Here is a 13,050-nt window from a genome sequence, read left to right as displayed (position 1 = left end):
TAGACAGATAGAGAGGGTGAATCTCCCCAATGGGGGCACGGGCAGCAATAAAAACCTAAAGCCATTCTAAACTATTTCCACTCTATCCAAAACTAACTGGAAGTGTTGGATGCTGAAGATTCCAGTGGATGATACAGCTCTGCAAGAAAGCATTGGAATGATTTTTAAAGATTGATTTTTTTCTAGGGACTTATGGGTTGATTTACTAAAACTGGAGAGTGCAAAATCTGCTGCAGCTCTGCATAGAAGCCAATCGGCTTCCAGTTTTTTTTTTTTTTTTGTCAAAGCTTAACTGAACAAGCTGAAGTTAGAAGCTGATTGGTTACCATGCACCGCTGCATCAGGTGTTTGCAATCTCCAGTTTTAGTAAATCAACCCCATTGTCTTTTACAGATGAAGAGAAGTGGTCAACTCTAACTTGATGAATATATTCTATTTTTTTTGTAGTTGGTGGCTAGAGGCTTGGTGATTTTATAACCAGTAACAGCCAAATACAGTAATAATGCAGTAATATTTTGCCACTCATGTTCAGAAGGGACTTACAGAAGCTTAGTGGATAATGAATCTCACTACTACATAATGAAAATGGTTGCAGTACCTAGTTCTTATACTATATAGTAGGGATGAGCGAACAGTTCGGCCCGAGCATGAGTTTGGGCTGAACATTTGCCTGTTTGGCCATTCTCCAAACACATGAATTTTCAGGGTGTTTGTCATGCGATAATTGGGCCTTCCCTTTCCTGACCTGCCAGGCTGCGTGGCCGGATAAGGGTCTGGTATAGATTTTGAGGGGGAACCCACACCGTTTTTTTTTTTAATAGCCGGGAGCCTGAAATTGTCATTTCGCTGGTCATTTTAAATGGGATTTTACCCCCTTTTTTTTCTTTAGAAATGTCATTTTTACTGTAGCAAGATATACACATGCTACAGGTGCGCCACTTTACAGGAACATTAAGGGGACCCCCAGGCACTATATTTAAAGGAATTTTTCATTTTTATTGTTGCACTTTAAGCATCATTAAAATCACTGCTCCTGAAAAAACTATAGTTTTTACAATCTAGTTTGCAAATATATTATACTACTTTGCTTTAGTTGTGCTCTCAGTGGCAAAGAAAGGGAGTTTGTTTTGAAATTGCATTTGCATCAAATGCAAGTAGGCTTAATAGAGTTAAAGCTGAAACTTTACTTCTCATAAAGCCTAGTACTAATCAGCAGTTGTTTTCTATTGTGAAATTCATCTACAATCTACATCTTGCTTGTGTTAACAGCTCATTAAAGCAGTAAGTCAACTGATTGCTGATGCAGGCATTGGGGGCTCTCGATTTCAACACTCTCTGGCAATTATCAATAACTTTGCTAATGGAGACAAACAGATGAAGGTAATGATTAAAATACTGAAAAACAATTGTGAAATATATACTAATTTAAAATCACACATGTTGATTTGTAATACTAAAATATATTATATGCAGTAAATGTTTCTCTATACCAGGTTTATGGTGTAAAAGATAGCTTTTTTTTGCAGAGGACAAGAACTCCAAGAATACTAAATTAAACCTGGATCTGTTCTGAGGCCAGTGCCATTACTTTGTCTTTAGAGTGTAAATGTGAATTAATAGGCTGGCCATTCAGATATAATATCTACTTATAGCAGCTGTTACATCTCAATGGATGGACTTAGTCTGCTGTTTAAATTTAAGTGGACTTAGAAGGTGAAACGTTAAAGTGGAACTAAATCCTCCTATCATTTACAGCCAAGGAAGCTGCCATCTTAGCCTCTGATCTGCAGTTGTCATGGTGCTGCACAGGTGATCAGTTATGACACCAGCCATTTGATGGTTTCACAGTTTGGTTGAGAGCACAAGTAACTATAACAGTTATTATTTACATGCCTCCTGAATGTAACTGTTTGGGGAATCAGTTATATCATTGGATTTAGTTCCACTTTAGGCTTTACACACAGATTTTGGATATAAATTACTCTTAGCAAGAACTTGCAGGGACTGAGCTTTGAATAATTTGTGTATCAAATGATTTAAAGTGGTTGTAAACTCTTACATATACCCAGTGAAGTGACTGGCCTCAGGTAAGACACAGAGATGAAACAAATCATCCTAAATACACTACCGTTCAAAAGGTTGGGGTCACTTAGAAATGTCCTTATTTTTTAAAGAAAAGAACTGTTTTTTTCAACGAAGATTACCTTAAATTAATCAGAAATACAGTCTAGACAGTGTTATTGTGGTAAATGATAATTCTAGCTGGAAAAGGCTGAATTTTAGTGGAATATCTACATAGGTGTCCAGAGGCCCATTTCCAGCAACCATCATTTCTGTGTTCTAATGGTACATTGTGTTAGCTAATCATGTTAAAAGGTAATTGATGATTACCAAACCCTTGTGCAATTATGTTAGCACAGCTGAAAACTGTTGTGCTGATTAGAGAAGCTATAAAACTGGCCTTCCTTTGAGCTAGTTGAGTATCTAGAGCGTCAGCATTTATGGGTTCGATTATACTCTCAAAATGGCCAGAAAAAAGAAAACTTTCTTCTGAAACTCGACAGCCTATTCTTCTGAGAAATGAAGGCTATTCCTTGAAAATTTCCTACAAAGGTGTGTACTACTCCCTTCAGAGGACAGCACAAACAGGCTCTAACCAGAATAGAAAGAGAAGTGGGAGGCCCGGTGCACAACTAAGCAAGTACATTAGAGTCTCTAGTTTAAGACATAGACACCTCACAGTTCCTCAACTTGCAGCTTCATTAAATGGTACCTGCAAAACGCCAGTCTTAACGTCCACAGTGAAGAGGCAACTCCAGGATGCTGGCCTTCTAGGCAGAATGGCAAAGAAAAAGCCATATCTGAGACTGGCCATTAAAAGGAAAAGATTAAGATGGGCAAAAGAACACAGACAGTGGACAGAGGAAGATTGGAAAAAAGTGCTATGGAAAGACGAATCTAAGTTTGAGATGTTTGGATCACACAGAAGAACATTTGTAAGATACAGAACAAGTGAACAGATGCTGGAGTTGTGCCTGAAACCATCTGTCAAGCATGGTGGAGGTAATGTGATGGTCTGGGGCTGCTTTGGTGCTGGTAGGAGATTGGGAGTGGGAGATTTGTACAAGGTATAAGGGATTTTGAATAAGTAAGGCTATCAATCCATTTTGCAACGCCATGTCATACCCTGTGAACAGTGCTTGGTTGGAGCCAATTTCCTCCTACAACAGGACAAAGACCCAAAGGACACCTCCAAACTATGCAAAAACTATTTAGGGAAGAAGTAGTCAGCTGGTATTCTGTCTGTAATGGAGTGGCCAGCGCAGTCACCAGATCTCTACCCTATTGAGCTGTTGTGGGAGCAGCTTGACCGTATGGTACATAAGAATTGCCCATCAAGCCAATCTAACTTGTGGGAGGGGCTACAGGAAGCGCAGGGTGAAATTTCTTCAGATTACCTCAACAAATTGACAGCTAGAATGCCAAAGGTCTGCAAGGCTGTAATTGCTGCAAATGTAGAATTCTTTGATGAAAGCAAAGCTTGAAGGACAAAATTATCATTTGAAATAAAAATCATTATTTCTAACCTCGTCACTGGCTTGACTATATATTCTATTAATTTTGCAACTCGTTTGATGAATAAAAGTAGGAGTTTTCATGGAAAACATGAAATTGTCTTGGTGACCCCAAACTTTTGTACGGTAGTGAAGTTGCTTCTGCTTTTCTGCTGTCTTCTCTTCTCTACATCCATTCAAAGTCCAGAATTTAAAAGCTTGTCTGAGCTGACAGAAAACAGGGGTGGGGAGCTGAAATCACACTCTGCAGAGCTCAGTGAGGAGAGCTCTGAGAGCTGATTGGAGGGAAGGGACATGTTCCCCTTCACACAGCACACAGGAACAGAGCTGAGGTTGTCAATCAGCTGGAGCTTCCTGCCCTGTCACCTTTTTTCTCTTGGTGTCAGGAAAACTTGTCAGAAGTGACTTATGCGGAATGAAGAAGCAGACAGAAATGACACTTAGTGCTCCTAAGTAGGACTTGTTTACAACCACTTTAACCCATAAATAAAATTGTCATGTTGTCTTTGTGAAGTTTTTCCAGAAAGGTTCTCTGCAAACAAGGTGGTTTTCGCTTTTGCCGTGGTGGCACTGTATAAAGCTTTGTTCTTTTCTGTGTTTGCATAGCTTTCTTTTAGGTCCTCCAATTTCCTGCTATATTTCAAAGCATACCAGTAACTTAAAGCGGTGTTAAACCCAAAACCCAAAAATGTAATATATTGCAATTTTACAATCATTAGATATTTATTTTTTAGGTTTTTTTCCTCTCTTTTTCACCTGGTGATCTGGCCAGTAACACACCTCCTGTATTAGATGCCTCCACTCTGGGCGAATGGGAGCAGGGGGCACAGCAGACAGCAGCATTGGTAATCTGGGGGAGGGTAGTGTTTATATTTAAATACACTAACAAACTGAAGCCAAACTCCAGCTCACACTTAGTTACAGCAAACAGTTCTTTCCCTTTTGCGATAAAGGTTTTACATGAATAAATAAAAGCTAATCATTGTAAGCCCTGACCCCCCGGTCAGTGGTAAATGGTTTGTCTCATCCAGAACTGTTGGCATTAACCACTCCCAGCGGTAGACTTGTGGACTCGACTCGGTTAGGCTCTGGACTCTGCAGGCCATGAGGCCACTCTGATAAAACTCAATACAAAGGAAGCATATAGTTTGTTCAGAATGACCTGGTCTTTCTGAATGAACTATATGCTGTCTTTGTATTGAGTTTTATCAGAGTGGCCTCCAAGCCTGCAGAGTCCAGAACCCAACCGGGTCGAGTCCACAAGTCTACCACTGGGAGTGGTTAACGCCAACAGTAGTAAACCGATACATCTGGAAGAGAGATTGTTCTTTTGAAAAAACAACAGACTCCAAGGTTGGATCACCATATGAAAATAGAAGAAAGAAAGAAAAAGAAATGCAGCCATTATATCTAGAAATTGGTAAGCTGCAATATAATAAATGTTTGCTTTTAGATTTAATACTGCTTTAATTGTCTACCAAAACTGTGCCTAGCAAGGTAATGTCTGTGTGCCAGCAGACAATAGTGATAGCCTAATTGCCTGTTGAGTCTATCAGCAACTATTTAATCTGGTTCTTTTGACAATATCCTTTGCAAGTAAAATATATTGTCAGATATACACCCCTTTATAGACAATATACACTGATCTTTCTCTGGCCAAGTATATGTTTTTGGAGCAGTGTAAGTACATGTTTCAATGGAGAGAATTTGGTAATTGTTCAATTTCCATATTTTGTGTTTCCAGAATTGTACAGGATGCAATGTCTTAATACATGATTTGCATAGAGAAAAACGCTGCATCAGAAATTTTTGTTTAAAACCCAGACAGCAATCACTGAAGAAAATATAAAACTCATTTATAGGCTATCATACATGAAAACAGTTTTAAATAAATAGATATCTATGTTTTATTTTCCCAAGAATACCCTGTTTCCGGCAGAGGTAAAAGATCTAACCAAAAGAATCAGAACAGTTTTGATGGCAACCGCCCAGATGAAAGAACATGAGAAAGACCCGGAGATGCTGGTGGACCTTCAGTACAGCTTAGCAAACTCTTATGCCAGCACACCAGAGCTACGTAGGACCTGGCTGGAGAGCATGGCCAAAATTCATGCTAGAAATGGAGATTTATCGGAGGTAAAAACCATCTGCTTTTTGTCTTTTTTTTTTTTTGCTTTATTTATTTCTGCATTAGTTACACAGAATCTCTGGGCTACAGGATACATCCCCCATCTGTCTCGCATAACACTGTGGCTTGTGATATGTAACTGTGTATATTCACCATCTGCACCAACTATATACATTTCATATTTGGAGCAAGTTTACTGCCTGGAAAAGAGTTACAATCCAGATGGCAATTTACAATCTCCTAACAGAGTTAAAACATATTGTAATTGTTCTGTTATAGGAAAACAGACATCTTCCAAGTATTAACTGATCTATATTCTTTAGAAAGTTTAGAACTATTACCTTTTACAAGGCATTTTTTTACTAAAAGAGAGGCTTAGTTATATTATGACTCCAAAAAAGGTAAAAAAAAGAGAGGTCCCTCAAAAAAAGAAGACTATTAGGAATTACCTGTCCTACTAACTAGATCTTTGCTTTCTTGAAGAGCTCCGCAGTGCAAATAATCTTCCGCATCTGACACATTTCCAGTTGTGTTAAATGCCTATGTTCTTTCCAAAGCATAGTTTGAAACCAATCAACATGCAGCCCAAGCAAAGACGATTATTGACAATTCAAACTGAGCACATGATAAACACTGGTTAAGCACATGCTACCATCTGAGAAAAACGTATGTCAAAATGATAAGTACTTACTACGTAAGGGGTTCTTCACTGTCAGAGCAGTAAGGATGTGGAGTTCTCTTCCACAGGCAGTGGTGTCAGCAGGGAGCGTCGATAGTTTCAAAAGACTATAAGATGGGCACCTTAAAGACCACAACATACAGGGGTATACAATGTACGGTTAGCAGCAAACACACACACACACATCATAGGTTGAACTGGATGGACTGATGTCTTTTTTCAACCTCACAAACTATGTAACTATAAGATCCAAAGATATGAGGGTTCATTTACTAATGGCACATAGGCTGCTCCAGAACTTAGTGTTGGTGGGGAGCCACGGCATGCAGATCTTTGGTCATTGAACGTTCATTACTGTGATGTGTGTCGCTATAGATCACATTTTTTGACCCTCTTTGGAGGGATCTTTTCGACCAATGGGCGTCATTCACCTATGGTCCCTTGTTTGGTGTATATCTAAGCCAAGCCTTTCGGCATCTAGTCACATGAAAGCACAAATTCAGTTTTTTTTTTTTTATTATTATTATCCTTGCAAATGATTGGATATTTTTTACAAAGTGAAATTTCACCGCATTCACAAACTACTGGGGCAAATTCCTTTGCAAAGTGTAAATTCCCTTCCAAAGTAAATATCCTATATTCCAACCACATGGTTAGCTGAATTTCTAAGAATATCTTGACTTTTCCTGTATAGGTTGAGTTTTGTTCCACCCCTGACACCTCTTCATGTGACATGTGGTCCCTTTGACCAGCATGTATGCTTGGGAAGTGCAGCAGCATGTGGCCCCCAGAATAAAAAAAAAGGCAAAATTTGCATATAAATTCAGCTGCCTATTTCTCAGTGTTTTTTGCTAAATCTGATATCCACTTGTGCATTTTTTATCACATTGGTAACCAGCTTCCCGTTTACCCTAGTGAACAAATAACTGTAGGTTATCTATTGCTGGATCAGTTACATGGCTCAGTTGGTGACCTAAATTGAATAAAGCAACATTTTGTACATTTGTCCAAGGGGATAAGCATGTAAATATGCGTCTCTCCTTTCTTCCTGCTTGCCAAGGCGACTACAATTCCCTGGCATTGTACAGCATCTGCTTTTTCCTTTTGAATGCGTGGTTTACCACATGGCAGATTGTATGTGTTTGTTGACTGGGAATCAAAAAAATATCTTGAAAATAATACAACCAAGAAATGATACCAATCAGATCTGAAACACTAATGTGAGAATAAGCCATTGTCTAGACACCAAGCAGGCAGTGCCGAGTGTCTCTGAGTTCAAGACTCAAAGCAGATGGTTCCAGTTAGGCAGTGCACGGTGCATTAATGTCCAGGACTGTGCTTCCAACGTAAATGTTTCCCTTTTACGGTACAGAACTGGAATATATGACTCTAGAAATGCAAACTGACTCGCTGCCATATTTCCAACTATGAGCTTTCAACATTGCTTTCAGTTTCCTGTGTTATAACCCAGTTTTTAGAGACTGTCCTGTGACGCTGTTAAAATGTTATGTGCCTGAGAATTTTTTGAAGCAGCATCAGTATGTGTCAGTTAGTTTGACAATACATTTATGAATAATTTTACAGTTTGACACTGGGTCTGAGAATTGGGAACATACACATGTAGCACCCTACAGGTAGGTGCTAGGTAAATGCATAGTGGGCCTTGTTTGCCTAACAGCAAGGCCATGATTTATTTTTGGTCAGGGTGTCATGGCTCTCAGGTGTGTCTGCTGAGAGGGGACTCTCCACACTGGCAATGTGAGAAGTTTCTCATAGGGCAGTGGAGGAAACCCAATAAGGGACACATTCGGGCTTGTAACTACCCCAGAAGGCAGATTCTGCTGCAGAGGATTCTGGGAGTGGGTATAAGTTTGAGGGGAGTGCATGACTCAGTGTTTTTGTCAGGAAGCAGAGTCCCAGGAGGGAGAGTATGGCTGTCTCTTCTCCTGTCAGAGGAAGTGGATGTCTCTGGGTGCTGCCTGAGAATCCAGAGAGTTGAGCTGAAGGGGATCTGGTGTGCCAAGAACCAGCGGAGAGAGTCAGAGGGCTCCAGTCCCAGGAAAGCCTACAAAGGTCGTGAGTAATGTGGATTGTTCCTGGGGGTCTGCCTAGTGTCAGAGGGGACCGCTCCGGAGAAAGTTCTGGGATGCAAGAGTCAGCTAGTTGTAAAGGGGGTGCCTGGTCAGAGGACCCTGAAGTAGTAGAGGGGGTACCTAGGTTGAGGACCCTGAAGTATAGAGGGGGTACCTGCAGTTTGGGCCCTGAAGAGTCATTGTAGAGTGTGGAGTGTACCAGTTGAGAGTTACAGCAGCACAGCAATTTCCAAAGAGCTACCTCAAGCCAGAGCAGGGCTGGAGGGAGTTATTCAGTGACTTTTGAGCAAAGCAGTGTTAGGAGTCAAGTGTTCTACAGTCCTGGATCTTCTGGATTAAGGTTTAGGTTCCAGTACAGTTTTCAGTGTTACAGTATATTCAAGCACAGGAAGCATTGGCCAGCATCGGCTGGCGTCAAGACAGCGCTGACAGGCATTTTTTTCTCTAGAAGAGTCCCGAAATTGTACCTAGTTGAGCCAGAGGAGCATCCCACTCATTCCCTTCTCCCATCCCCAAAACATAATAAAACACACAAACCAAAGATGCCAGAATTGTCATTGTCTCAGTTCTCACACCTGGAGTTACAGCTTAAATATGCTGGGAGTGTTACCGGTAACAATGGCAGACCCACCTCATTAAAAGGCATATTGCAGTCATGAAGGGGTTAATCTTAGAAAACCTGCAACCCCTTTTGTCAAAGAAGCATACTTTTAGGAGCCCCTGTGTCATGCCATGATAAAAAAATAGAGTTGTTTGAATTTTTTATTCCGTCTGAACCAGAAAAAAAAAAAAAAAAGTTGGAGAGATTTTGTGGGGACAATGTTTTACTAGACACAACTTGATGGGAAATCTTCAACAGGGAAACAGACTACAATAAAAAGCTGGTAGAGGTGCTAGCATCCCCCTACTTAAATTGAAAACAAATGTATTTCTGTATTAATAAAGTATGAAGGATGCGCTAGCCTGTCTAATAGATTGCAGAACCTAGGACTCCCTGAACACTGGGAGATAAGTAAATGTAATAAAGAAAACTAGTGCGCTATCTAAAACAAATATGTGACACAATAAATTGTGACAAAATAAATTCACAAAGTGAAAACTAATAAAAACAAATAACAAATGTGTAGACAACCCTGTTTACATCACAATGCTAAACCTCATGTGAAAAACTAAATGTAAATTGATAAAAAAAAAAAAAAAAACATGCACAAATGCTAGTTATGTAGGCAACTGTGATAAAAAGAAAGCTTTCACAATATATGTTCCATAGAAGAACAGTGGTTATTAACAATTCAGTCTCTCTGATGAATATCAGCTTGAAAGGGTGCCGGCGGTGATCTCTCCCAAGTGCTGCATGCAACCCCAGAAACAAACAATCCCTTAGCCTTTGGATATGCTCCACAGCAGGGGCCCGTTGGATAGCACCTATCCCAGTGAGCAGGGAGTCCCGGTGAAGTCCGGCAATTAACCAACCATTTAGGAATGCTTAACCGCGGGGGGTAGATGGACAACGCCCCCCCCCCCCCCGACAATCTGGAAATCCTGGCTTATCACTGAGGATCCTACAAGAAGATCCTACGGTTAAAAGATTTATAACAGGGGGGCGTGGCCTGGCGCAGCATGTGAGAGGACGTGTGTGAGAGGAGCTCCGCCGGACCGATATCCTTTACCGCTAATCCTGCAGCCCTTCGGGCACGATAATCCTTCCTTCACCTCCCGCACACCCGCGGCACTGCCCTCCGCATGTCTCCGCCGAAGAAAGGCTCTGAAGCTGCGGCAAAACTGGCTGCATTCCGGAGGATGGAGAAGGAGGCCCCGATCCAAGATGGCGCCGGCCCGTCGCTTGTGGTGGAGGAGCCTGAGAGCCCTGCTACATCCAGGGTTTTGGAAGCGATTGCCACTTGCCAGACCATGCTGACAACTAAAATCGAGGAGGTGAAGGTAGATATATCTTTGATGCGTCAGGATATGCAGAAGCTAAGGGACAGAGTTGGTGAGGCTGAACACAGAATTAGCGAGGTGGAGGACTCCCTCCCCCATTGCGAAGCTCCTCAGACAGGCTGCAGCAACAAGTACACCTTATCCTCCAAAAACAAGATGATATGGAGAATAGGCTGCGCCGCTGTAACCTGCGGTTCATTGGCCTCCCGGAGGGCTCTGAAGGTGCAGACCCCTCATCCTATTTGCTCACTCAGACATATGGCAGAGAATCCTTTTCACCCACTTTTGTTGTGGAACGTGCACATCGCCTCTCAGGGCGTCCCCCCCCTCAGGGTGCACCCCCCCGCACGTTCATCGCTAAATTCCTGAACTATCGGGACAGAGATGCCATATTACGCCTGGCCAGAGTTAAGGGGAACATTCCATTTGGAAATCACAAAATAGCGATTTTCCCAGACTTCTCTGCTGAGGTCCAGAGGCGCCGCAAGGGCTTTTTGGAGGTCAAACGCAGGCTGCGTATCAAGAATATCAAATACTCTATGTTGTATCCGGCCCGTCTTAGAGTGGAGGGTGAGGACCGAGCCCACTTCTTTGAGGATCCGGAAGCCGCCATCTCCTGGTTAGAAGGACTGGAAGCTAGAGCCTGACCACCTTGCCCTGACAACTTCATGTTACTTTCTCCCTGATTGCCTGTACCTTGAGCTGCTACAGGGGTGGAGGGGGGTTCTGTAGATCCTGCGGAACTCAAGACTTTACATCCCCCTTCCCCCCCCCCCTCCCCCCTCATTTCCCTGCAATACTGCTCCTGTGTCCTGTCCTGTGACCGGCGGAGCGCCCTAGCTCCACAGATGGAACTGATTCTTCTGTTCTCTTCCTATGGATTTCCACCTGCCCATAGGCTTTGCTACCCAGCGATACACCTGTTGGTTTTCGCCCCCTACACCCGCTAAGGCGTGTGTTTGTGCCCAACTCCCCTGTTGCCCCTTGCGACTCCTGCTGGACCTGGGCCCCCGGGCCCCCTTGCTTGTCCTAATTGTATTTTGCTGTATTTTTGCTGACTATCCTGGGGGTCCCTGGCCTCCTGATCTTGCTCTTTACCAGTCGCAAGTGGGCCTGTTCTGGTTGAGGCACTTGTTTGGGAACATGCCCGCACAAGTTGGGGTTGGTGCAGGGCAGGGAGGGGGGATCGGGGTATCACCATTGTTTACGGTTTATATTTGGTACGATCTCTATACTGTTTCTGTTCTATGCACATTGACCTCAAGTAATAACTATCTGCTCTTTTGCTGCCGTTTGTTACTGCTAGTGTATGACTGTGGACTTGTTAGTTCTGTGGCCTTATTGCCTGAGATCCTGGGAGCCTCCGCTCCACGCTCTGTATTACCCCTGCCATGGCCGCATTGAAATTGTTGACGTGGAATGTCAGGGGTATGCGCGATAAGATTAAACGGACGGCTGTCTTTAATGTTTTACGCCGTGTACGGGCTGATATTATAGTTCTGGTGGAGACACATTTGGAGGGCCGCGTACAACAGTCTCTCAAGCGGCCCTGGGTTGGCTGGGTGCAGCACTCTGCTTATAGCTCGCACTCCAGGGGTGTGGCGCTTCTGGTGGCCAAATCGGTACATTTCCAGCTCCTAGGATCTCAGGTCGACCCAATGGGTTGATATGTCTTTCTCAAAACGTCAGTCTATGGGGAATTGATGCTGCTGATGGCTTTCTATGTGCCCCCCCCTTACTCTACTGCGATTATTATGGAGGGACTGGCGTTTATGGCACAGTGCCCGGGGGCCCCGGTGATCTGGCTGGGTGACTTTAACAATGTGATGGACTCGGGTCTGGATAGATCCGGTGGCGCCTCCCGGGCGCCGCCGGGGTCGTCCCCGACCAGGTTCTCCCGATTGTTGGAGAGCTTTGGTTTGGCCGACTCTTGGCGCAGCAAATACCCCGCTCAGCGCGCGTACTCCTGTTTTTCGGCTGCACACCATTCTATGTCACGCATTGATCTGATATTGCTGTCTCGAACCCTGCTCCCCAGGTTACTGGCAGCAGGCTTCGCCCCACGGACTCTGTCTGATCACTGCCCTTATTGGATACTGTTGTCCTTGCCCTGCAATAGACCTCCCCCGGCCTGGCGCCTGAATCCCGCCTGGCTCCCCTTGGTGTCTGATGGGAACGACATTGAGGGGACCTGGACACAATTCTTCTCTGATAATGAGGGCACTGCCTCCCCGGCTGCGGTGTGGGAGGCATTTAAACTGTTCGCCAGATCCACTATGATTTCCAAGATCAAAGCTGTTAAAGCGCGGGCTGCTGAGGAGATCTCCAGGGCAACGACAAATCTAATTGAAGCTGAACAGGCCTTCATGGCGGACCCGACTCCGGCACATGAATCCCAGTACAAATTGACCTCTAAAGTCCTTTCCCAACTTGACTATGAGAAGGCGAAATCTAAGATGTTTTTTCAGAAGCAGAATCTGTTTGCACATGGAGAGCGGGCGGGGAAACTCCTCGCATATTTAGTCCATTGTGAGGATAGGCCCCCGGTGGTTATTACTTTAAAGGATGACCTGGGTAATGAGATCACTGATCCTGCTGCGGTGACACAGTGTTTCCGATCATTTTTTAGTACAC

The 13,050-nt window shown here is 43.4% G+C and overlaps 1 protein-coding gene across 6 annotated transcripts in view; it reads left to right on the top strand.

Annotated features, from left to right (window-relative positions):
• The window catches only part of DOCK10 (dedicator of cytokinesis 10), a 482,217-nt gene that overhangs the window by 395,258 nt on the left and 73,909 nt on the right, over window positions 1-13,050 (top strand). For all 6 annotated transcript variants that reach the window (XM_082248984.1, XM_082248983.1, XM_082248985.1 and 3 more), the window contains exons 44-45: window positions 1,270-1,380; window positions 5,496-5,711. In XM_082248984.1, coding sequence (XP_082105110.1) covers window positions 1,270-1,380; window positions 5,496-5,711 — 327 coding nt within the window. The remainder of the gene's footprint in view (window positions 1-1,269; window positions 1,381-5,495; window positions 5,712-13,050) is intronic.

Source organism: Pelophylax lessonae (assembly GCF_965119305.1).
Source record: "Pelophylax lessonae genome assembly, chromosome: 3".
NCBI lineage: Eukaryota > Metazoa > Chordata > Amphibia > Anura > Ranidae > Pelophylax > Pelophylax lessonae.
Note: the sequence above shows the minus strand (reverse complement) of the source record. Positions and strands in the feature narration are given on the sequence as shown.